The sequence below is a fragment of the Phyllostomus discolor genome, chromosome 13 (assembly GCF_004126475.2).
Source record: "Phyllostomus discolor isolate MPI-MPIP mPhyDis1 chromosome 13, mPhyDis1.pri.v3, whole genome shotgun sequence".
Lineage (NCBI taxonomy): Eukaryota > Metazoa > Chordata > Mammalia > Chiroptera > Phyllostomidae > Phyllostomus > Phyllostomus discolor.
The window spans coordinates 13,887,261-13,911,728 of record NC_040915.2 but is presented as its reverse complement, the minus strand read 5'-3'; the positions used below and the strand labels follow the sequence as shown (position 1 = coordinate 13,911,728).

At 43.9% G+C, this 24,468-nt stretch overlaps 2 protein-coding genes across 9 annotated transcripts in view; both read right to left on the bottom strand.

Moving 5' to 3' along the window:
• LOC114509216 (protocadherin gamma-C4) overlaps positions 1–24,468 on the bottom strand; it is a 140,286-nt gene that overhangs the window by 97,343 nt on the left and 18,475 nt on the right. The window contains exon 1 of one of the 8 annotated variants that reach the window (XM_028527434.2): positions 21,063–23,950. The exons of 4 other annotated variants lie outside the window; for them this stretch is intronic. In XM_028527434.2, coding sequence (XP_028383235.1) covers positions 21,063–23,483 — 2,421 coding nt within the window. In that variant the 5' untranslated portion in view covers positions 23,484–23,950. Of the gene's footprint in view, position 1; positions 3,361–7,847; positions 10,952–11,377; positions 14,395–21,062; positions 23,951–24,468 lie in introns of those variants that run through there. 3 more of the 8 variants (XM_028527441.2, XM_028527429.2, XM_028527426.2) reach the window with 3 other exon arrangements.
• On the bottom strand, positions 15,915–21,050 carry LOC118498064 (protocadherin gamma-A5-like). The gene has a single exon (XM_036014912.1). The coding sequence runs from the start codon at positions 19,251–19,253 to the stop codon at positions 16,812–16,814; it is 2,442 nt and encodes an 813-aa protein (XP_035870805.1). The 5' UTR covers positions 19,254–21,050; the 3' UTR covers positions 15,915–16,811.

Genomic DNA, 24,468 nt, shown 5'->3' with positions numbered 1-24,468 from the left:
CCTGAATGCTTTGGGCTTCATGATTACATTCATGAAAATCTATGGGTGTTGACATGGGATCTATTTTCTCACAGCTCTCTTGGCTGATGAGCGTGTCAGCATAGTTGGGCTGCGGGAAGATCAGGTGACTCTTCCGGGAGTCCGCAGTGAGGGAGACCTCATGGGAATAGGTCTGCAGGAAAGCCCGCACCCCGTCCACGCCCACAAAGTGAGAGGCAGGCACGCCCATTAACCCACCTTCAGAAGCCTGGAGCAGGCGCGAGGTGGACCAGCGCCGCAGTCTGAGCGCCAGCAGCACCAAGACAAAGGCAAGAAAGATGCAAGAGACAGCGGCCACCGCCACTACCAGGTACAGCGTGAGGCCTGAAGCATCAGAGTTGTGTGGGACCTCTAGGCTGCCCAGCTCTTCCAGAACGTCTGGGATGCTGTCAGCCACGGCCACCGTGAGTGTGACAGTGGCCGAGAGAGGGGGCTGGCCATGGTCCTGAACAGCCACCACCAGGCTCTGCTTGAGGGCATCTCTGTCCAGCAGGGCACGCGCAGTGCGCACCTCACCGGTGTGCAGCCCCACCACAAACAGCCCTGGTTCACTGGCCTTGAGCAGGCGGTAGGACAGCCAGGCATTCTGGCCTGAGTCTCGGTCTACTGCCACCACTTTGGTCACCAGGTAGCCAGGTTCTGCAGAGCGGGGTGCCAGCTCCACGCCCGTGGAACCATCTGTGGGGATGGCAGGGTACAGGATCTCTGGAGCATTGTCATTCTGGTCCAGCACGAACAGACTCAGTGACACGTTGCTGCTGAGTGGTGGGTCCCCACTGTCATGTGCAGTCACTCTCAACTGCAAGTCATGGAAGTGCTCATAGTCGAAGGAGTGCAATGCATACAGGACACCAGTGTCAGAGTTGATGGAGACATAGGAGGACAGAGGTGCGCTATGGATAGTGTCTTCCTCCAGGGAGTAGGTGATGTGGGCATTCTCATTGCTGTCAGGGTCGTGAGCATTCACAGAGAATATGGAGGCCCCTCTGGGGTTGTTCTCAGGAACATAGACAGAGTAGGAGGAGTGGGGAAAGGAAGGTGGGTTGTCATTGGTGTCTGCCACCCTTAGTGAGATGTGAGTTTCTGTGGACAAGGGTGGGGTTCCACTGTCTGTGGTTGTCAATGTGATGTTGTATTCAGAGAGTATTTCTCGGTCTAGGTTTTTTTCTGTCACCAATCTATAATAGTTGTCTATTGATCTTTCTAACTTAAAAGGCAGATTTTCTGAAATAGTGCAGGTCACCTCACCATTCTTCCCAGAGTCTCGGTCTTGAAGGTAGAAAAGAGCAATTACTGTTCCAGGAGGCGTGTTTTCAGGGATTGAGCTGCTTACAGATGTTATAGTCACTTCTGGGGCATTGTCATTCATATCTAAAATGGTGATCAGTACTTTAGCCCTTGTCATACTACCAGGACCATCCTGAGCCTGAACTTCCATTTCATAGTAGCTGGATTCTTCATAATCTAGGCCTTCTAAAGTTGATAATTCTCCTGTATGGGAGTTCAGCTGGAATATCTGTAGAATTTTTGGAGTAATTTTCCAAAAAGAGTAAGTCACTTCCCCATTGACTCCCTCATCTAGGTCAACAGCACTTACTGTGAGCAGTCTTGTGCCCACTGGCACGTTCTCGGGGACAGTTACTTGGTACAGGGGCAAAGAGAAGACTGGTGCGTGGTCATTCACATCCACCACCACTACTTGGATGCGGGCTGTGCCAGATAAGGGTGGGTCACCACCGTCAGAGGCTGTGAGGAGAAGGTGGTGAACCACCTCTTCCTCCCGGTCCAGCACTTGCTCCAGCACTAATTCCGGATACTTAGTTCCGTCATCTCCAGTTTGCACAGCCAGGGAGAAGTGGCGATTGGGGTTGAGCTGATAGCTCTGGAGGGAATTTGTACCCACATCTGGATCCCTAGCCTCTTTTAACGGAAACCGCACCCCAGGAGCTGTATTCTCCATTATTTTAACATTCATTTCTTTGGTCAAGAACCTAGGAGCATTGTCATTAATATCCATTATTTCCACTTCTATAGGGTAGAGATTCATTTTATCTTCCATCAGGATATTAAAGCTCACCAGACACCGCGCACTCTGAGCGCAGAGCTCCTCCCGGTCTATCCTGCCCGCGGTGACCAAGCTGCCGCTCCGCTTATTCAGAGAGAAAAGCTGCGTCCTACCTCTGGAGACGATTCGGACTCCGCGTTCCGCGAGCTCCTGGGCCTCCAGCCCCAGACTCTTGGCGATATTACCCACAAAAGACCCTGTGTCTGTCTCCTCCAGCACAGAATAGAGAATGTGTCCTGCCCACGCTTCGCTCTGGGTCCCCAGGAGGATGGAGAGCAGGATGAATCCTCTATAATCCCGGCCCCTCTTTGGATCTGCCATTGCTGTCCTGCAGATCATTAGACGCTGGACTACCGCCTGCTGTGTTTCTGGGTGCTGGTGTGTCGATGTGGAGCCTCTGTATTCGGAAAAGGAACCCCAAATCCAGTAGAATAGAGGTCTGCGTTTGGTGCCTCTTGGAAGAGTTTTTCTCAGCCTGGCGTTTCTTTGTGTTGTAAAACTCTGTAGTTCCGGCGTATCTTTTTCTCCTGGTTGGTGAACAGCGGCGCTCAGAGTCCTTACTATGTTACTGCACCATATTGAAGCAAAATACCAGTAACTGATTTTTCAGAAAAGTTGTTTTATTCTTCAAAATTCTTCCGTTTATATTTCTTTAATCCATATATCTGCTCCATCATTTAAAAATCAATTTTAAGAAACTGTGGATTGATGTAACAATGTTCACTTGTGTTTATTAATCCTTTTGTTTTTTCAAAATTCTTTGGCTTGCATTGCAACTTTGAAATGACTCTTGGGCACTGCTTCACATTTCATTACACGCAGCCATTACGGGTTTAAAAAGCATGATTTATTTTTAAATGGTGTGTGTATACGTAAGATAAGTGTTACATAGAAAATGTTTACATTGAAGTAAAATAAATTAATTCAATGCTATTGAATATCACTGTGCTCTAGACACCACCACGTAAAACTCAGAGAGTCAAAAATTTTCTTTAAAATGTGAAGAGATAATTCAATAAAGTTTAGATTGGATGGAACTTTGGAGATGGTTTAGTCTAATACATTCATTTTTATGATTTTAAAAATGAGAGGGAATTGCCTTGTCCTGGACTATGTAATAGTAGAACCAATGTTAGAATATGGATATCTTCACTCCCAGTCTTTTGAGAAAAAAGAGGAATCACTGTTGGCCTTAGTTGCTGTTTTATGCTCAAAAAGTACTGTTAGAGACGAGAATCCAAGTGGCAACAATCAGCTATAGAAGCAGCACATTGCCCTGGCTGGCGTAGCTCAGTGGATTGAGTGCGGGCTGGGAACCAAAGTGTCCCAGGTTCGATTCCCAGCCAGGGTACATTCTTGGGTTGCAGGCCATAACCCCCAGCAACCACACATTGATGTCTCTCTCTCTCTCTCTCTCTCTCTCTCTCTCTCTCTCTCTCTCTCTCTCTCTCTCCCGCCCCTCCCTAAAAATAAAGAAATAAAATTTTTTTAAAAAAAGAAGCAACACATTTTGTGCAGAAGGCCAAAATAAGCAGAGCTTCTATTGGTTGTTGATTCATAAGACAGTGGGTTTGACTGCTTTTTTTTCATCATGCAATTCAAATAATCATCCTACCTTATTCTAGAATAATTGAAGAAAAATGTGTCTCTAGGCAGACAGCCTTTGAGCATACAAGTGGGACTGCCCTGAGAGGATCCTTAAAAGTACTCATTTCTACACTGATGTTAATTAAGTGAAACTCAACTGTTGATTGATCTGAGGCTACTTTTATCTGGCAGGAATTAAATAAATCTTCCTTCCACATAGTTGCAGGAAGAAAAAGGTGTTTTGGAATGAAGATGTAGCAAGACAGCCCTGGTTTGTAAATTGTGTTTGCCCCAGGGGGGCAGCCAGCAGCGCCAGAAGAAGGGACCAAAGGTAACATTGAAAATGATTAGCCTAGTTGGTGTTCTCTGATGGCATTGCTCCAAAATATAGGGAATACTTTGAATGAAATGCTGTTTCATTCTGTTAAAATAACTAATAGTCATGTTTGTTTTCACCAAGTAGATGAAAGAACTTTTTGATTAAGGGGACCAATATGAGTATTACAGGTTAATTCCATAAACAAGAGTTATACATTGTTTGTTTAGTAGCAATTTTGAAATTCTTGCTCATGTAAGCAAAATATATGGTCATCAAAGATCACGAGTACTTGCAGACATTTGCAAACAAAACTTTCATGTCTGGATATTATGTCTCCCAATGCCATGATCTCTTTGTATCTGATACTTCAAAACTCATAGTGTCATCATATATTTGTCTCTTATTCTATTATTTCTTAAAAGTCTCAAATAACATTACTTTGGGCACATTTCTTGGAGTTAAATAAATAAATATCTAGACAAATGAGATTATAGACATACTCTGAACATAAAGCATGTTTCAGGGAGTAAATGGCTGCACTATCTCCAGTATCAAGTTTTCTAAGTTATTTTACAACCTAAAATTAAATATTAAGGATCTTTACTAGAGCACCACAATATGCTTACATATAAGCCTGCTGTCTAGTTAAAAGATTTTATAGTTTTACTTTTAGAATTTTATAGTTTTAAAGGGAGTATGTTATTATTGATGAAGTTTGGGGGCAGAATTTTGGCCTTCATTTGTTTCCTTGCATTAAAAAATTATATGGAAGATTTATTTGACTTCCCAGGCATTAAGTTATCTTCTCCCCTTTCTTTATAGAACTTTTTTTTTAAAGATTTTATTTATTTATTTTTAGAGAGGGAAGGGAGAGAGGGAGGGGGAAAGAGAGAGAGAGAGAGAGAGAGAGACACACACACACACACACACATCAATGTGCGGTTGCTGGGGGTTATGGCCTGCAACCCAGGCATGTACCCTGGCTGGGAATCGAACCTGGGACACTTTGGTTCCCAGCCCGCGCTCCATCCACTGAGCTATGCCAGCCAGGGCAGAACATCTTTTTAAATTGAAGAACCACTTATATTGACTTATGTTTAAGTTGTCATTCTCAGGCAGGTATAGGTATTTTCCAATGATTGCCTCTGACATTTTACTCCTTCCTCTCTGATAATTGGCAATTCAACAGAAGTTTGATCAGAAACTGGTGTTTTTCACAGATGATAAAATAGCCCATTTATTTGGTATATTTTTTCCCCGATGCTTCAAAATTTAGTATATGCTCAAAATCTCAGACTGCCTATCTTATTCATATAACCTGTAATGGACATAGGTCAAAGAGCTTCATTTAGTCAGAACTTAGCAAATTACATGGTTGCCAGGATTTAACACTTGGTCAGTCCACATGAATGATTTCCCATTGTGAGAGTAGAATCTGATAGTTTTTCTGTCAGTAAAATATTTTGTTTAAACAAAATGGTCACAGATGACTCAGGTAAGAGAATAAAAGAAACCAGACTACTGTCCCAGTTAGTGTGCAGAGAAAAAATAAACCACTATATTATCCATGGAACTAGTTTGTGGGCATTGCTTATAACATGAAGGTTCAGGATGCACCATATATTGCTGTAGGTAATGCGCACCTTTACATGTGCATGTTTTTTATATGTGCAAAAAACAATGTCATGTTTTGTGCACATTATACACAGAATTATTATACCCATGGCATGTAATCATCATACCCATATATAATGCACATCTTTATTTTCCCTAAAAAATTTAGGCAAAAAAGTGCATTATACATGGCAAAATATGGTACTTTAAATCATCCAGAACTGGTGATATAATCAAATAACACTTACACTTTCAGAATGTATGACATAAATAATGATATTTGTATGAAAGGCCATTTGATTCCCTTGACCAAAACCCAAGATTCAGGTTCTCTAAAATTATCATTTACTATTAAATTGTGATTAAAATAATCAAAGAATTATATAAAAAATGTCCAAGCAAATCAGATTAGACAATGTGTATAGCTAGAGTCTCTTGGCTAGTCATATAGATTTGAATTCTTGAAATAAATAATTCTACAACTGCTGAAATGTAATGACCACAATATTGATTTGAAAAAACATATATTACCCTTAGAAGATAATTTAAAGACATTAACTAAATCAGTCTTTATGAAGACTGACAATTTCAGGTTACAGAAGAGGTTCTCACTAATTTTCAAAGTATCTTCTCAATTGTTTACTTCACATATGAAATTGTTTATTTTAGATGCACAAGTGACCAATTGATTATATATCAGATCATAAATACTCCAGCCCATAACTGGAACAGAACTTGACTATCATGTAGTTCAACAACTTATCAAATTATATTATCCTAGTATTCTATTAATTCCATGGCCATCAACTTACCTTTGAAGAGTGCCAATAATAGAATCTCTTACCTCCTTAGCAATCCATTTTCTGATAAAACAACTTCAACATCTCAAAACTTTGCTTTTTTATTTGCCTATTCATCAAGCCATAGTTTCAATGACACCTTTGGGCCACAATGTATTAGATTAGTTATTCTTTTCAAATGACAACCCTCCTTTCCTTAAATATTTGAATAGAGTTTCTACATGACAGAGCCTTATTTTATCTGGCTTAAGTATGCTAATTGTTTAAATCCTTACTTGGACACTAGTAAGTCTTCATTCTTCCATTCACTAGTCACTTCTCTATTTTTAGAGATACATCCTATAAGTAGACACTAGTGAGCATATTTTAAAGTTTAATTTTAATTTTTAAATACTGCCAAGCACACAGATTGCAGAAGGTATTGTAGTAGGCATACAGCATCAGACACATATATTTATTTGTTAGCAATTGAGTAGTTATAACAATGGTGAGGTCAACAAATATTTGTTCACTATACTGATTTATAGTTTGATAAACTTTTAGGCAACTTTTTATATTTTATTTCCCCATAATTTCTGTGAGGTAAACAAGACAACTCTTTTTAAATTTATTTTAGTTTAAGAGCTATACATATTGTGACCAGCCCAAGATGAGTAACAGACAGTTCCAGGGATATTATTCAGGTCTTCCAACACCAGTGATTATGTCTTCCTAATTACTTCAATCTTTTATATAAATAATGTTTGATTCAGAAGTAGTAAAAGAGAAAATATCTTTTACAGATCTCCATAATTTTAAAAAATGCTTGCTATTAAGTAAAAGAGGCAGAAGGGGGTAACCAAGATATTGATCTTTGAGACTGTAATTCAGTTTTTTTCATGTTAGAAAAATAATCTCAGACCCCTGGCTAGTGTAGCTCAGTTGGTTGGAGCATTGTCCAGTAAACTGAAAGGTCTTGGTTCAACTTTTGTCAGGGCACAGGACTAGGTGATGGGTACCCCCAGCACCCCTCCCATCAGGATGGGGGCACACACGAGAAGGAACCAATCCATGTTTCTCTCCCTCCCTCCCCCTCTCTAAGCGTGTCCTCTAGTGAGGGTTAAAGACAAAAATCTCGGAAATGTCACATAATGGGAAAAATACCCCTAAGAAATGAGATGTATGTAACCACAGGCATAAAGAGCTTGCCAAGAGTAGAAAAGTAAAAACAAACAAACAAACAAACAAACAAATAAATAAAGTCTAGGATATATGTAAAATTATTTTGGTAAAATTTGAGAAAACCAAGATTTAATATAACCTTATTGTCAAAAATCTTCTCAAAATTATGATTCACTGCAAAACACTGAGAAAACTAAGCACTAATCAAAGAGAATTTTTAAATTTCTTATTCAAATAAAACCAATAAAAACAATAATCTCACCTGAGTAAAGGAGTCTTCCTCTTTACAAAACCCTGAATCTTCCTGAATCAAAAGAGGCTCACTTTTTTCACAGCTCTCCTGGCTGATGAGCATGTCAGCATAGTTGGGCTGGGGGAAGATCAGGTGACTCTTCCGGGAGTCCGCAGTGAGGGAGACCTCATGGGAATAGGTCTGCAGGAAAGCCTGCACCCCGTCCATGCCCACAAAGTGAGAGGCAGGCACGCCCATTAACCCGCCTTCAGAAGCCTGCAGCTGGCGTGACTTTTGCCAGCGCCACAGTCTGAGCACCAGCAGCATGATGACAAAGGCAAGAAAGATGCAAGAGACAGCGGCCACCGCCACCACCAGGTACAGCGTGAGGCCTGAAGCATCAGAGTTGTGTGGGACCTCCAGGCTGCCCAGCTCTTCCAGAACGTCTGGGATGCTGTCAGCCACGGCCACCGTGAGTGTGACAGTGGCCGAGAGAGGGGGCTGGCCATGGTCCTGAACAGCCACCACCAGGCTCTGCTTGAGGGCATCTCTGTCCAGCAGGGCACGCGCAGTGCGCACCTCACCTGTGTGCAGCCCCACCACAAAGAGCCCTGGCTCACTGGCCTTGAGCAGGCGGTAGGACAGCCAGGCATTCTGGCCTGAGTCTCGGTCTACTGCCACCACTTTGGCCACCAGGTAGCCAGGTTCTGCAGAGCGGGGTGCCAGCTCCACGCCCGTGGAACCATCTGTGGGGATGGCAGGGTACAGGATCTCTGGAGCATTGTCATTCTGGTCCAGCACGAACAGACTCAGTGACACGTTGCTGCTGAGTGGTGGGTCCCCACTGTCATGTGCAGTCACTCTCAACTGCAAGTCATGGAAGTGCTCATAGTCGAAGGAGTGCAATGCATACAGGACACCAGTGTCAGAGTTGATGGAGACATAGGAGGACAGAGGTGCGCCATGGATAGTGTCTTCCTCCAGGGAGTAGGTGATGTGGGCATTCTCATTGCTGTCAGGGTCGTGAGCATTCACAGAGAATATGGAGGCCCCTCTGGGGTTGTTCTCAGGAACATAGACAGAGTAGGAGGAGTGGGGAAAGGAAGGTGGGTTGTCATTGGTGTCTGCTACATTTAGGGAGATGAATGTTTCTGTAGAAAGAGGCGGCACTCCTTTGTCTGCGGCTGTCACGGTGATGTTGTACATGGATACCTGTTCTCGATCTAGAACTGTACTGGTCACTAATCTATAATAATTGTCAACTAATTTTTCCAGCTCAAATGGCAGACTTCTTGAGATGGAACATGTTACCTGGCCATTCATTCCAGAGTCACGATCATATACTTGAAAAAGAGCAATTACTGTTCCTGGAGGCATACTCTCAGCAATCGACTTGCTTCCAAATGTGACTACTACTTCTGGTACATTATCATTCACATCCAAGATGGTTATTAAGACTTTTGCTCTGTCTTGTAGGCCTGCCCGATCCCGGGCTTGAACATCTAGCTCATAAAAACTGGAGTCCTCGTAGTCTAGATTTGCAGAAGTTGATATTTCTCCAGTGAACACATTCAAAGAGAAAAGTTTTGAGATCTTTTCTGTTATCCTTACAAAGGAGTATGTTATTTCAGCGTGGACTCCTTCATCCTGGTCGGTGGCATTTACTGACAACACTGGCGTGCCTACCGGCAGATTTTCAGGAACACTCACAAGATAGACAGGCTGAGTAAACATGGGAGCATTGTCATTGGCATCTAGGACAGTCACCACAATTCGCGCCACACCTGAGCGGACAGGGTCACCGCCATCCATTGCAGTAAGAACCAAATGGTGAATGGACTCTCTCTCCCGGTCCAGAGCATGTTCCAGCACCAGCTCTGGGTATTTGGGCCCAGGGGCTTCACTTGGTACATCCACTGAGAAGTGACTATCCCCGCTGAGCTTGAAGCCCTGAAGAGAGTTCATTCCCACATCCGGGTCAGAGACCTCCATTAGTGGAAAACGAGAGGATGGGGCTGCATTCTCGAGAATTTTCACTTCCATTTCTTCCCTTAAGAATCGGGGTGCATTATCATTAATGTCCACTATTTCCACTTCTACAGGATAAAGATTCAGTTTGTCCTCAACAAGGATATTAAAACTCACCACACACCGTGGGCTTTGATCGCAGAGCTCTTCCCTGTCTATTCTGCCCGCAGTGACCAAGCTGCCGCTTTGGGGATTCAGAGCAAAGAGGGGCGTCCTACCTCTGAAGACGATGCGAACTCCGTGCTCCACCAGTTCCTGAGGCTTCAGCCTGAGATCGTTGGTGATGTTGCCCACAAAGGAGCCTCTGTCAAGTTCCTCAGGAATAGAGTAGTGGATTGGCCCGGCCTGCGCCCGGACCCCCCACAGCGTCCCCTGCAGCATAAAAATCAGGACTAATCCACTGTGGCACCGGCGCCTCTGCAGCGCCATTACTGGCTCCTTACGGACTTCTCTGCGGGAAGTATTATGAGTAGGGGGCCACATCACTCTCCGGCTTCTCAGAATTACAGTTTAAAGTCCATAAACAAGCAGAAATCAGATGCGAAGCGTTTTAGGTCAGAATTTTTACGCAGCTGCAGAGCTTTTGTGTCTGATCTGCTCTGTGCTTGGAGGATATGACTCCCGTACTCTTTGCTTTGCTTACCCAGGTTAGTGAACAGCGACGCTTAGAGTCCTAACTTAGTACTACAACGTTTTGTGAAACGTTTTGTGAAATCATCACACAGAGGATTTTAATTCTGCTAACTCTGCAGAGATAACACTCATAAAATTTCTCTCCCCAAGAATGAGAAGCATTTGGAAAAATAAAAGACCCTATTTTTAAATAATTGTATCTGTTCTCTAAACTTCACTGTTCTTTTTTGTGGCACTATCTCTTACAGCCTTGAAGAATAGAAATATTACACTTTTCTGTAAATCTTGAATTGTCACACCCCACCATGCCTTAGTTTATCCCACTTTCAATAAGGGCACCATCACAAACATATTTGAACCACTTAGTGTCAGTTAAGTATTGTCATTTTTACATTTCATTATCTATTTTCATTAACTCATAGATTAGAACGTCCCTAATTTAGCCAGTATCTGTTTGTTCTTTTTAAAACAAGCACGTGTAGTTAAACATATGAGCTATATAATGCAAATATATTTGTATCGTATATAGAACACAATTTAGGGTTGACAGCATTGAAACTAAGAAAACCACTTAATTGTCTAGATTTACTTTTAATTTTATATATAGATAATGTGTCTCACAATGAGAGTATGAGGTACCAAAGTATTAAAATGTTTCAGGATATATTACTTTAGGATTAATAAAAAATTTCAAGACCATCACAAGATGACTTTGCATAAAAGATCAACTGCAACACAGATAAGTGAACAAAGAATTTCTAACACGCCCATTGCACGGCCTCCCCAAATCAATGAAACACAAAATCAGGATATATTTAGCCCATATACATTTTACCTCTAAAGTAATGAACAGAAACCTAATCATACTCATGGGAGGAAAGGATTTTGAAGTAACTCACCTGTTGCAAATGGACTGAATCAGAAGTCATTTTGGGATTGTCACCGCTGGTACTTTCAAACCCAGAGGCTTCATTACATAGAAGGTCTTGTGGTGGAGCATTATCAGGGTTTATATCGAGAAATTTAAACTCAGTTTTTGAGGAGTGTGAGGCAGCACACAGATTGTAGGAATAGGGCAAAGTCCATTCGCAGTAGTTGGGGGAAATCCCAGCTCCAGTCTTGGAGCAGACACCACCAGTTCGAAAGCAACTCCAAGCAGCGGGGCTGGAGGAGCGTCGCAGGCTCAGCGCCACCGCCAGAATCACCGCCAGGAGGAAGAGCACCGAGATAAAGGCCAAGGCCATCACCAGATAAAACTGCAGCTCAGCCTGGGGGTCAGAAGGTGCAGGACGTTCGCTGAGGTCTGGCAGTACATCCTGCAAGTTGTCAGCGAAGACCAGGTGCAGCGTGGCAGTGGCCGAGAGAGGCGGCTGTCCCCCATCGCGCACAGCGACCAGCAGGCGCTGACGGACAGCGTCCCTTTCACCCAAAGCACGCGCTGTGCGCACCTCCCCCGTGCGCAGCCCCAGGCTGAACAGTCCAGGCTCGCTGGCCTGCAGCACGTGGTAGGATAGCCAGGCATTGTGTCCCGAGTCGGCGTCCACCGCCACCACCTTGGTGACCAGGTAGCCCGGCTGCGCGGCGCGCGGCACTGTGTCGAAGAGCGCAGAGCCGTCGGGCCCCAGCGCTGGGTAAAGCACCCTTGGCGGGCTGTCGTTGCGGTCGGTCACCAACACCCGCAGGCTGACGTTGGTGCTGAGCGTGGGTGAGCCCTGATCGTGAGCCTGCAGCGTCAGCTGGAAGGCGCGCAGCTGCTCGTGGTCGAAGGCGCGCTGCGCAAACACCACGCCGCTCTGTGGGTTCACTGACACGTAGGACGACAGAGCCTGTGGCTCCAGGTCACTGGCCACGATGGAGTAGGAGACTTGGCCGTTGGGTCCCAGGTCGGGGTCGGAGGCTCTGACCTGAGCAATGGAGGCACCAGGCGGGTTGTTTTCTGCCACATGGACCAGGTAGGTGGACTGTTGGAAAACTGGAGCATTGTCATTGACATCAGCTACCTTCAAGGTGACACTTCTGTTGGAGGAGAGGGGAGGTTTGCCTTTGTCGGTGGCTGTGATGGTAATGTTGTATTCTGGAGTCTGCTCTCGATCTAGGGCTCCATCTGTTACCAGCTTGTATGTGTTTTTTGTGTCTTGAACTATTTTAAAGGGGAAACTTCGACTTAGTTGGCACAGAGTTTCCCCATTAAATCCAGAATCCAGGTCATGTGTTTTGATCAGGGCAACCACAGTCCCTCGCTCTACATCTTCTTGTACAAGTGTAGACTCAGAATCCAGGGTTATCTCAGGAGCATTGTCATTTTCATCCAAAATATCTATTTGTATTTTACAATGTGCTGTGTGATGTCCACCATCCTTTGCTTCTACCCCAATTATGTACTGCTCTCTCTCTTCAAAGTCCAGTTCTCCGCCAATGAAGAGTTCTCCTGTTTTACTGTTCAACTTGAACAGTTGTCTCACTGCTTTACCAATGTTGATGAAAGCATAGGTGATCTCAGCATTGACGCCCTCATCCAAGTCAGTGGCTGTCACTCTTAGCACAGAGGAGCCCACTGGCAGGTTCTCTGGAATGCCGCCCCTGTACACGTCCTGTGTGAACACTGGGGGGTTATCGTTTGCATCCACCACAACCACCCTGATCTGGGTAGTGCAGCTCCTGGCAGGCTCACCCCCATCCACAGCGGTGAGGACCAGGTAGTGGCAGGACTTCTCTTCCCTGTCGAGGGGAGCCTTCACCACCAGTTCTGGGTACCTACTGCCATCAGGGTTCTCTTTCTGGTTCAAAGAGAAGTGTGGGTCAGGGCTGAGGTAGTACTGCTGCAGAGAATTGACTCCTACATCTGAGTCTTGTGCGGATTCTAAGACAAAGGTGGCTCCAGTTAGGGCCAGCTCACTAATTTCCAGTTCAGTGATATTTCGGCTGAAGGTCGGTGAGTTGTCGTTGACATCCTGAATTACCACAGTTATATGAAAAAAGTTCAAAGGCTTTTCAGCAACCATTTCGAATTCCAGAACACACGTTGACTTTTTGCCACAAATCTGCTCACGGTCTATACGGTCGCTCACAAGTAAGTCCCCATTCTCCCTGCTCACTGTAAAGAATTTCTTCTCAGCGCTAACCCGCAGGTTCCGAGTAGGCAAATCTCGAATGCCAAGCCCCAGATCCTTGGCGAGGTTCCCCACTAGGGAGCCCCTGGCCAGCTCCTCCGGAATAGTGTAGCGGATCGGCTCGGATAGCGCCGGGCAGAACAAAGGCAGCAGCAGGAAGAAAGGCATTCTCCTCCACCCTGCCCGGCCCTGAGGTCCGCAGAGGTTTCCCATTCCCTTTTCTGAACCTTTGCCTTACTGATTCCGAAGAACAGCGATCGCAAACGATCCGAAGAATTCTCTGAGCAATAGCGATTCCTTGATTTGTCTTGGCAAGCAGATCCTTTGATAGATCTCTCCTCTGCAGAGAGCCGGAGAGAAAGTGCGCGGTTCTCCCGGTTCTGCAGTTTGATGGCGGTTCCTTTGCATCAGAAGCAGCCGGCACTTCCCTTAGTACTAGCCGACAGCGACACCCTGCGTCTCGACTGCAGAACTGCAGTAGTGATTACTAAATATGCTCCAAATACGAAGCCTCCTACAAGACAATTCCACTGTGTCTGATACAGATACTTTTTGTATCCATTTTACAAGGATATAACATTTAAAATATTTACTATATCTTATGTCTGGCTGTCATTTCTTTGAATGTGAACTTTACTCACTCAAATCAAGTGAGTTTTACTCGTCAAAGAGCAGGGATACCTTGCTGAAGATATTTATTGGCATAGTTGTGCTTTTAGTTTCCATTGCCATAAAATGATCGTAATAACATCTTCCCTGCTTGCCTTAGTAGAATTGAGTACCAAATAAAATAATATATGGAAAATAATACAAATGAAAGTTTTGGTGGTGACAGAAGGTGTAATATGTAAATTCTTAAAAAATTTGATGCGTATTGTTATTCCACTCTATTTTAATGCATAAAAGTAATAAATCTCATAGGTTTTAGTTTTATCCTATGCTTCACTTTCTTCTATCTTATATTTATTGTATTCTTCTCCAAATAATTGATAGGCATCAAGGAAGTTGTTTGTTCTTACAAAATAGAAGTATGGTAGGGAGCAAGATACTCATTTTCCTTTTTTTTAGATTTTTTCTTTTTTTAGATTTTATTTATTTATTTTTAGAGAGGGAAGGGAAGGAGATAGAGAGAGAGAGAAACATCAATGTGCAGTTGCTGGGGATCATGGCCTGCAATCCAGGCATGTACCCTGACTGGGAATCGAACCTGCGACACTTTGGTTTGCAGCCTGCACTCAATCCACTGAGCTACACCAGCCGGGGTGATACTCATTTTCCTTAGTTTCCAAGTGTCTACTTTTAATTAAGTGACTATCACTTAAAAGTTATTCTACTCATTTTATTTTCCCACAATACATTGCAATAATTTTTAATTGCATTGTTTCTTCTCAAGTAGCTTAACAGTGGTGAGTTATTTGGATTATGGGGATCAAGTATAAGTCCTTATGATTATATATCCCAAAGAGGGTAATCTATGCCACCCAGCTTTCCTTGGTCCACAGGTCATAATCTGATCAGTCTAGTGCTTTGTTATTGACACTCTTTCCTTATCAACAGGCATGCGAATTTCCACATTTCTGATAGATGTCTTATAGTTTCTGTTCCATTTCCACCCTAGAAATCATCACAAAGCAATTGTTTTATTTATTTTTAACTTTGTTTATACCAAATTGTGTTTTAAACTTACATAACATATTGTCATCCTAAAGTTTGACAGGAGTGTAGTGATATTGAACTCATAGTGGAATAGTATTAGAGCACCTTAAACTGCTTATTGTATTCAGGACTCTAGACAGAAACTCATTGGTATCTCTATTCCAACATTAAAAACACTACTGATGCATGACTTTGTTCTAAAACATGACTGACAAGTGCCTTTCCAACACTGTGAACATTTAAATTAGTACAGGAAAGCTATCTTTTCAGAACATGTATGCAACTCAAGATTCAAACATTTAAAAGAGAATAGAGTATATATAATACAATATATACACTCAGTATGTGAGTCAAGCATTTTATTGTGTAAAGTATACACAGCATATACTCAAGAAATTTAAGACCCATAGATGAACAATTTTGTTAAGAAATATCTATTAATTTAAGATAAGCACAGCCCCTGGGAAATGAGTTTTAAAATTTGAAACCACTTTATTCTTTTACAATTAAGAATATATATATTTTTTATTTTTAGAGAGAGGGGAAGGGTGGGAGAAAGGGAGAGAAACACCAATGTGTGGTTGCCTCTTGTGTGCCCCCAGCTGAGCACGTGGCCTGCAACCTAGGCATGTGCTCTAAGAATAAACCAGTGACCCTTTGGTTTGAAGGCCGGCACTCAACTCACTGAACCACACCAGCCAGGACTAAAATTTGAAACCATTTTAAAGTTTAATTAATTTTCCAAACACAAATCTTAGACTTTTTAAATACAGCAGAATTGTATACAAACATTCAGGTATCTGTTGATTCTGAAAAGTGAAAGGGTTACCTGTAACCAGAAGGTGCCAGGTGTGTGGCATATTTGAATTCAATGAGTGCAGCAGTATCTAAATCTTCTGAGGTTTTAAACTGCACTACAGAATAAAGCACAATTCTAAGGCTCCTCACTGATTTCTTCTCTCAACTAATACACATTCTAATAATTTCAAGGCTTAATCCAAACTTTCCAGATATCAGAATGCCACAGACATTATCATCAATATAAATTTAATCTATTTTTCTGATATTCTTCATGCAAAACTTTTCTGTATTCTTCCAGTGATTTATCTAAGTACGTAAATTATTTCCTTATGCAAGCAGCAGATATACTTCCTAAAACATATCTGGTGTTCATGTTTAGGCAAATATTCAAAATAAAACATTATATCTAACAATTTAGAATAATCAAACAACTCAAATGTTAAGATAATAACTGTTTTGAGTGTAAGAAAGTGTTTGGGCAAAGTGATTATGTTTTACTACTTTTAAAGTTCTTGTTTAAAAAATAATAAAGTACTTATTTCATTTAAGTCTATAGACATCAGCTAGATTTTCTAAAATCTCCACATATTGAAACAATAAGACACTATATCCAAAATATAATTAGAAAATAAATGGAGAATGTATGAGTTCTCAAATTAAACTAGCCTCTAAATGAAGCAAATAATGATTTATGATTTATATAATTAAATTGAATGTGAAAGAAAAATAATTGAGAAAACAAATAAGCACAATGCTCAAAGCATTCCTATTGAAAAAAGAAACTCACCTGAACAACGTCTAGTTCTTCGTTTGCATTTTTCTTCTCAGATATCAAAAGAGGCTCGCTTTTCTCACAGCTCTCCTGGCTGATGAGCGTGTCAGCATAGTTGGGCTGCGGGAAGATCAGGTGACTCTTCCGCGAGTCCGCAGTGAGGGAGACCTCATGGGAATAGGTCTGCAGGAACGCCCGCACCCCGTCCACACCCACAAAGTGTGAGGCGGGAACACCCACCAACCCCCCTCCTGAAGCCTGGAGCAGATGTGACTTATGCCAGCGCCTCAGCCTGAGTGCCAGCAGCACAATGACAAAGGCGAGGAAGACGCAGGAGACTACAGTCACTGCCACCACTAGGTACAGTGTGAGGCTGGAGTCATCAGGATTGGCGGAGGGCTCCAGGCTGCCCAGCTCTTCCAGAACGTCTGGGATGCTGTCAGCTACAGCCACCGTGAGCGTGACAGTGGCTGAGAGAGGGGGCTGGCCGTGGTCCTGAACAGCCACCACCAGGCTCTGCTTGAGTGCATCTCTGTCCAGCAGGGTGCGCGCAGTGCGCACCTCACCTGTGTGCAGCCCCACCACAAAGAGCCCTGGTTCACTGGCCTTGAGCAGGCGGTAGGACAGCCAGGCATTCTGGCCTGAGTCTCTGTCCACTGCCACGACCTTGGTCACCAGGTAGCCAGGTTCTGCAGAGCGGGGTGCCAGTTCTACACCAGTGGAACCATCAGTGGGTAGTGTAGGGTACAGGATTTCAGGAGTATTGTCATTCTGGTCCAAGATGAACAGGCTCAGTGACACATTACTGCTAAGTGGAGGATCTCCACTGTCTCTGGCTGTCACCCACAGCTGCAGGTCTCTAACTTGCTCATAGTCAAAAGAGCCCAGTGCAAACAGAACTCCAGTGTCAGAGTTTATGGAGACATAGGAGGAGAGAGGTATTCCCTGAAACATGTCCTTTGCCAGAGAATAAGTGACCTGGGCATTGTGGCCACTGTCAGGGTCATGGGCATTCACAGAGAAGATTGAGATGCCTCTGGGATTGTTTTCTGGGATGTAGGTGGAATATGAGGTATGAGGGAAGATGGGAGGATTGTCATTGATGTCTGCCACTTTCAGGGAGATGTGGTTTTCTGTAGACAGGGGTGGATTTCCTCGGTCAATGACAGTTATTGTGATGTTATAATCTGAGATCTCTTCTCTGTCCAGAGCTCTCGTCGTCAGTAAGTGATAGTAATTATCTACTGACTTTTCCAATTTAAAGGGCAAGTTCCTGGAGATAGAACATGCAATCTCTCCATTCTCTCCAGAATCACCATCATGTACGCTAAACAGAGCAATTACAGTTCCAGGAAGACAATCTTCAGAGACTGAACTGGTGAGAGAAGTGAGGATCATTTCCGGGACATTGTCATTCACATCCTGTACTGTGACCACCACCTTAGCACTGGCAAGAAGAGCACCTCCATCCTGAGCTACCACTTCCATGAGGTAGAATCTGGATTCCTCATAATCCAGTGATTGCACTGTTGAAATTTCACCCAGGATGGAATCAAGATGGAAAGTCTGTGAAATTTTGTCTTCTTCATTGCGAAAAGAGTAGGTCAATTTTCCATTTATTCCCTCATCTGGATCCGTGGCGGTTATTGTGAGCAGCCGAGTGCCCACAGGTACGTTCTCCAGAACACTCACTCTGTACTCTGATCGAGTGAATTGGGGCGCGTTATCGTTTGCATCGAGGACCATCACACAGATGTGCGTAGTGCTAGAGAGTACGGGGTCTCCGCCATCTAGAGCTGTGAGGAGGAGGTTGTGAACAGCCACTTTCTCTCGATCCAAGGGCTGTTCCAGTACCAGCTCTGGATATTTCTGTCCATCACTTCCACTTTTCTCATCCAGAGAGAAGTGTATATTGGAGCTGAGCTGGTAACTCTGGAGGGAGTTCACACCCACATCCGCATCTCTAGCGAAGGGAAGCACTAACCGAGTCCCTGTAGCTGCATTTTCATTAACTTTTACTTTTACTTCCTCATCCCGGAAACGTGGGAAGTTATCATTAATATCGATGATTTCTACTTCCACTCCATAGATTTTCATTTTATTCTCAACCAAGATGTTAAAACTCACCAAACACCGCGCGGTCTGAGAGCAGAGCTCCTCCCGGTCTATCCTGCCCGCAGTGACCAAGGTGCCACTTCCCAGGTTTAGAGCAAAAAGCTGCGTCCTACCTCTCGAGATGATCCGGACTCCGCGCTCCGCCAGTTCCTGAGGCTCCAGCCCGAGATCCTTGGAGATGTTGCCCACGTAGGAGCCTTTGTCCAGTTCCTCCCTCACTGAGTAGCGGATCTGCCCGGCCCTGGCTCCCGGCTGCGTCCCCAAGAACAGAAAGAGCAGGAGCAGCTCCCTGCGGCCCCAGCCCCTCAATGGATCCGCCATTGCCTTCTCTCTGACCAGCTTTCTCTTAGTCCTGGTTCCAGCCTGCTGTTTCCTTATTTCTTTAAAGTTAAAGGGTACATATTCCTTGTTGGACACGGGAGAGGGACGCGGGTAGAAGGCTTCTCCCTGGAACTTGTCTGGTCTGTGCTGTGTTTAGTGCGGAAGGAGCAGCGTCGGGTTGCATCAGCAGCGTCTTCCCCACTTTGGTGAACAGCGACGCTCAGAGTCCTATCCAGTTACTACACCAATTCTGTTTTTATTTCGTAAGTGTTTAATTATATTTTCTTTCTAATAATTTAGCCATAACCTTCATGTATTACTGTGTGGCATTGTTTACATTTAATTAAGATTTCATTCTGAAATAGCAAGACTTCCACAAACCCCTGAGATCAATTATTAGATTCTTTTGACTTCTTTAGAAAAGTTTTATTTAATATGCCATTGAACTTTTGTCCCTTATTTGCTTCTTACCTATATTGAGTCCATTAAATTAGAACCTTGTAATTCTTACTTTTGTAGGTTTAAGATTTCATCTTTCTGTTAGGATATATTTATGACAACATGCCCATTTGTATATAAGAATGCCAAGGAAACAAGAGAAGTCTAGCTCTCAATGCACCTTTGCAAAAAGGCCTACTAATTCATTTAAATTGTATTAGTTGTCATATGCAGAAAGAATTAAGGGCCCACTTTGTTGGTTGTGAGATCTTTGAGAAAGTTTTCCACACTAGAAATATTGCAGCTATACTATATTAGACTGAGCGCTTGAGTTGGGTTAGCTATGCATTATTTATATTTTCTTATTAACATGTCTAAATTGGAGTTAGACATTATACAGTGACAGACTCTTGGGGGGGAATCCATATAGTGACTGCAGAGGAAAGGGCTTTAGTTCATCACCCACAGAGAAAAACATATCCATAACTTAACAGTGAACAGCCAGTGGACTTTCTATATTGAGGCAGATATTTAATGTTATCACCTTTAGATGGTAGCAGAAAAAGAGCAACCTCATGACTACCAAAAAAAGAACATTTCAGAGAGTGCATTAAGTGAGAGGAAATAATTTTACTTAGTGATATGTTCATAGGACATTGAAGAAAATGAAAATATTCTATATCTATAAATAGAAAATTTGAAAAATAAAGTGTTAAGTACAGAATGTGAGCATGGGTTTCAAAAATTTTCTCAATGTACAATTTTCACAAGAGTAATTTGCTACTATGCATGAGAGAGAAAGATTTCTCACATTATTAAATACATTCTTAATAGCGGACACTGCAGACCTCAAACTTTGCCCATCCTTTTAAAATAGATCTAGAAAGGCACTTAGCTTGTAAAGACACTTAGAAGGCTGGTGTTCAAGTCAGTCCTACCCATGCTCTGCTGTCGACAACCATGACATTGGAGAAAATTCTTCCTTTCTTTGTTTCCTTCCCAGTTTCCCCAAACTAGTAAGATGGGAAGTTCTCTTTATTCTGAAGTACTATGATTTAAAGAGGCAGTGAAACAAAAATTTGAGAAATAAAATCCCTGAATGTGATATAAATAAACCTTCAGAGGGAAGGGTTGTAAAGATGAGGAAAGAAGTATCTCATGTAGTAAAGCCTTGTAATTATAAACACATAAATCTCACACATTAGGCAGAAAACTGCATCAAGATTTGATTAGATAAGATTAAGATAATTAGGGCAGAAGACTTCCTCAATTCAACCCACAAGACAATTAAATATGAAATGGAGACTCCTACCCCAGATAAATGATCTATTAAGAAACACTGAAACCCAAATGAAAAAAAGTTAAACTCACCTTTAAACCCGTATTTGAATCAAATAGGCCCTCACCATCGCCATGATTTGTATTTGGTACCCAAGAGGCATCTTCACAGAGGAGATCCTGAAGGGGAGCCACTGCCGGGGTCACGTTGAGAATATTAAACTCTGTCTTAGCTGACTGTGAAGCAACGCACAGGTTGTAGGAATAGGGCAAAGTCCCCTCACTGTAATTGGGAAGAACCCCAGGTGCAGACTTGGAACTGAGACCAGGCTGAAAGCAGCCCCAAGTAGCAGCACTGGAGGAGCGTCGCAGGCGCAGGGCCACCGCCAGAATCACCGCCAGGAGGAAGAGCACCGAGATCAAGGCCAAGGCCACCACCAGATAAAACTGCAACTCAGCCTGGGGGTCAGAGGGTGTGGGACGTTCGCTGAGGTCCGGCAGGGCCTCTTGTAGGCTGTCAGCGAAGACCAGCAGCAGCGTGGCAGTGGCTGAGAGAGGCGGCTGTCCCCCGTCTCGTACAGAGACCAGCAGGCGCTGGCGGGCCGAGTCCCTGTCGCCCAAAGCACGCGCTGTGCGCACCTCGCCCGTGCGCAGCCCCAGGCTGAACAGTCCAGGCTCGCTGGCCTGCAGCACGTGGTAGGATAGCCAGGCATTATGTCCCGAGTCTGCGTCCACCGCCACCACCTTGGTGACCAGGTAGCCGGGCTGCGCGGCGCGCGGCACTGTGTCGAAGAGCGCAGAGCCGTCGGGCCCCAGCGCAGGGTAAAGCACCCTTGGTGCGTTGTCGTTGCGGTCGGTCACCAACATCCGCAGGCTGACATTGGCGCTGAGCGCTGGCGAGCCCTGGTCAAGGGCCTGCAGCGTCAACTGGAAGGCGCGTAGCTGCTCGTGGTCGAAGGCGCGTTGGGCAAACACCACGCCACTCTGCGGGTTCACCGACACGTAGGACGACAGCGCCTGTGGCTCCAGGTCGCTGGCCACGATGGAGTAGGAGATGAGGCCATTGGGTCCCAGGTCAGGGTCGGAGGCGCTGACCTGAGCAATGGAGGCCCCTGGCGGGTTGTTTTCTGGCACGTGAACCAGGTAGGCGGACTGTTGGAAAACCGGGGCGTTGTCATTAACGTCGGAGATATGCAGAGTGATGGTGGTGCTGGAGGAGAGGGGCGGCTTTCCTTTGTCTGTGGCTGTGATGGTGACGTTGTATTCCGGAGTCCGCTCTCGGTCTAGAGCCCCATCGGTCACCAGCTTGTAATAGTTCTTTGAGTAAGATTTCAATGTAAACTCTGTCTTTTCCAATATTCTGCAGTAAACTTCTCCATTTTCTCCAGAGTCCCTATCTCTTATTTTTATCAAGGCAATCACTGTTCCTGGTGGTGAATCCTCTGGAAGTGGAGTAAAAACTGAGGTTACAGTCACTTCAGGTTCACAATCGTTCTCATCGAGAATTTCCACTTGGATACTGCAGTGGCCTGCTAGATCTCCGGGATCTTTCGCTTCTATACCTAGAGTGTAACTATTAGCAATTTCGAAATCAAAATTATCCTTTGTCGTGATTTCTCCTGTTCTTTTATCTAAGTTAAAAAATCGCTCCACTTGTTCATCCACATTGTGAAAGGAGTAGGTGACCTCTGAATTAATGCCCTCGTCCTGGTCTGTGGCTGTCACTGTAAGCACAGAGAAGCCTGGGGGCACGCCCTCCAGCAGGCTGACCCTATACACGTCCTGGCTGAACACTGGGGGGTTATCGTTGGCATCGGTGACTTGAATTTGGATCTGGGTGGTGCCACTTTGGGGTGGGTCTCCACCATCCACAGCTGTTAGGATCAGTTGATGAAAATTCTGCTCCTCTCTGTCCAGGGAATGTTTCAGAATCAACTCAGGATATTTATGTCCATCCGGAGTCTGTTTCTCCACGAGATCAAAGTACTCATTGTCATTAAGTTGGTATCTTTGCAGTGAATTAGGACCAGCATCAAAATCCAGGGCTGGATCTAGTGGAAAAGTCTTACCCGGCTTAGTGGATTCCACAATTTTTAAATCAACTTTCCTCTGTTTGAACAATGGAATGTTGTCATTTATATCCTGCACGACTACTGCTACTTGGAAAATATTTAGCGGTTTTTCAGCGACAGCATCCAAATCCAGAATACACACAGGCTTCTTCCCGCAAATCTGTTCTCGGTCTATTCTGTCGCTCACAAGTAAGTCCCCGCTGTCAGGGTCTACAGTGAAATATTTCTTCTCCGAGCTAACCCGCAGCTTCCGGACAGGTAAGTCCCGGACACTGAGCCCCAGATCCTTGGCGAGGTTACCTACCACCGAGTTCTTGGCCAGCTCCTCGGGAACTGAATAGCGGATTTGGTCCGGGAGAGCTCCGCGGAACAAAGACAGCAGAAAGGGCAACAATACCTGCCGCCACCGCGCTGGGCTGCTTCTCCCTGCGCTCAGCCTCATCTTCTGTCTCCCTCTGCTACTGCTCCGCTGCGTGGGTGGCAAAATCCAGGGTAGGGGTAGTTTTTCTGCTTTTGTTTTCTGTAACCAAATCTGTATCGGCCTCTCCCGAGCGGTTGGCTTGAGCAGGAAGTTACCCTCTGAAAGGCTCCCAAATGCGTCTCAGACAGTCTCTGGTTCTTCTTTTGACCTGCAGCGACGCCCAGAGGTTTTCCCGTGAAATTGCTCCAATAGCTTGCAGATGTTTTGCAAAGAATGTTTTTCTCTCTTTTGGAGTTGTATTTATTTGTTTTTAAATAGGTATATATTCACATAGTTCAGAATATCCTATAGACTTTTCCTCTCTGCTTTCAGCAACACATTTATCCCAGAAGAAATTCTTTTCCCTTTTTTTGTGTGTACTATTTCAGAGAGAGGTTTTGTATAGTGAAGTAGAATTTTATAAATGTTCACCCCTACTTTTATACATATATAGAAGTATATATATGTACACCATGCTCTTCAGCCTTCTTTGTTCATTCTTTATATCTTGAAGATCGTTTCATGTCAGTACATAAAGAGGGTTTCCATTTATTTTTTAGTTGTGTAGTAGCCCACCATATGGTTGTACAATAATTTATTTAACTGGGAATAATATTTCCTAAAAGCAACCCATTACTCATTAAAACAAAATTATATTTTCCATGTGCTATTATTGCATATATTGCTCTCCTAGTCATTTAAAATATGTATCTTTCTGATTCTGGAATGTATTCCTAGTACACCATCCAAATATGTTTGACACAGTTTGAGGCCAATGGATATTTCCAAATTATATTTTAAAGCTTCAGTATTGTATATAATCTCTCCTAGATGTGATTTATTTCCCAATATTCATTTGTTACTTCCTCTTCTCTCCATGCCAGCTGGTCATATCATATCACATTCTTATTTACCCTGTGTACTGCGCCACGACTCCATGACCTCCCATGAAGACGAAAGCATCTAG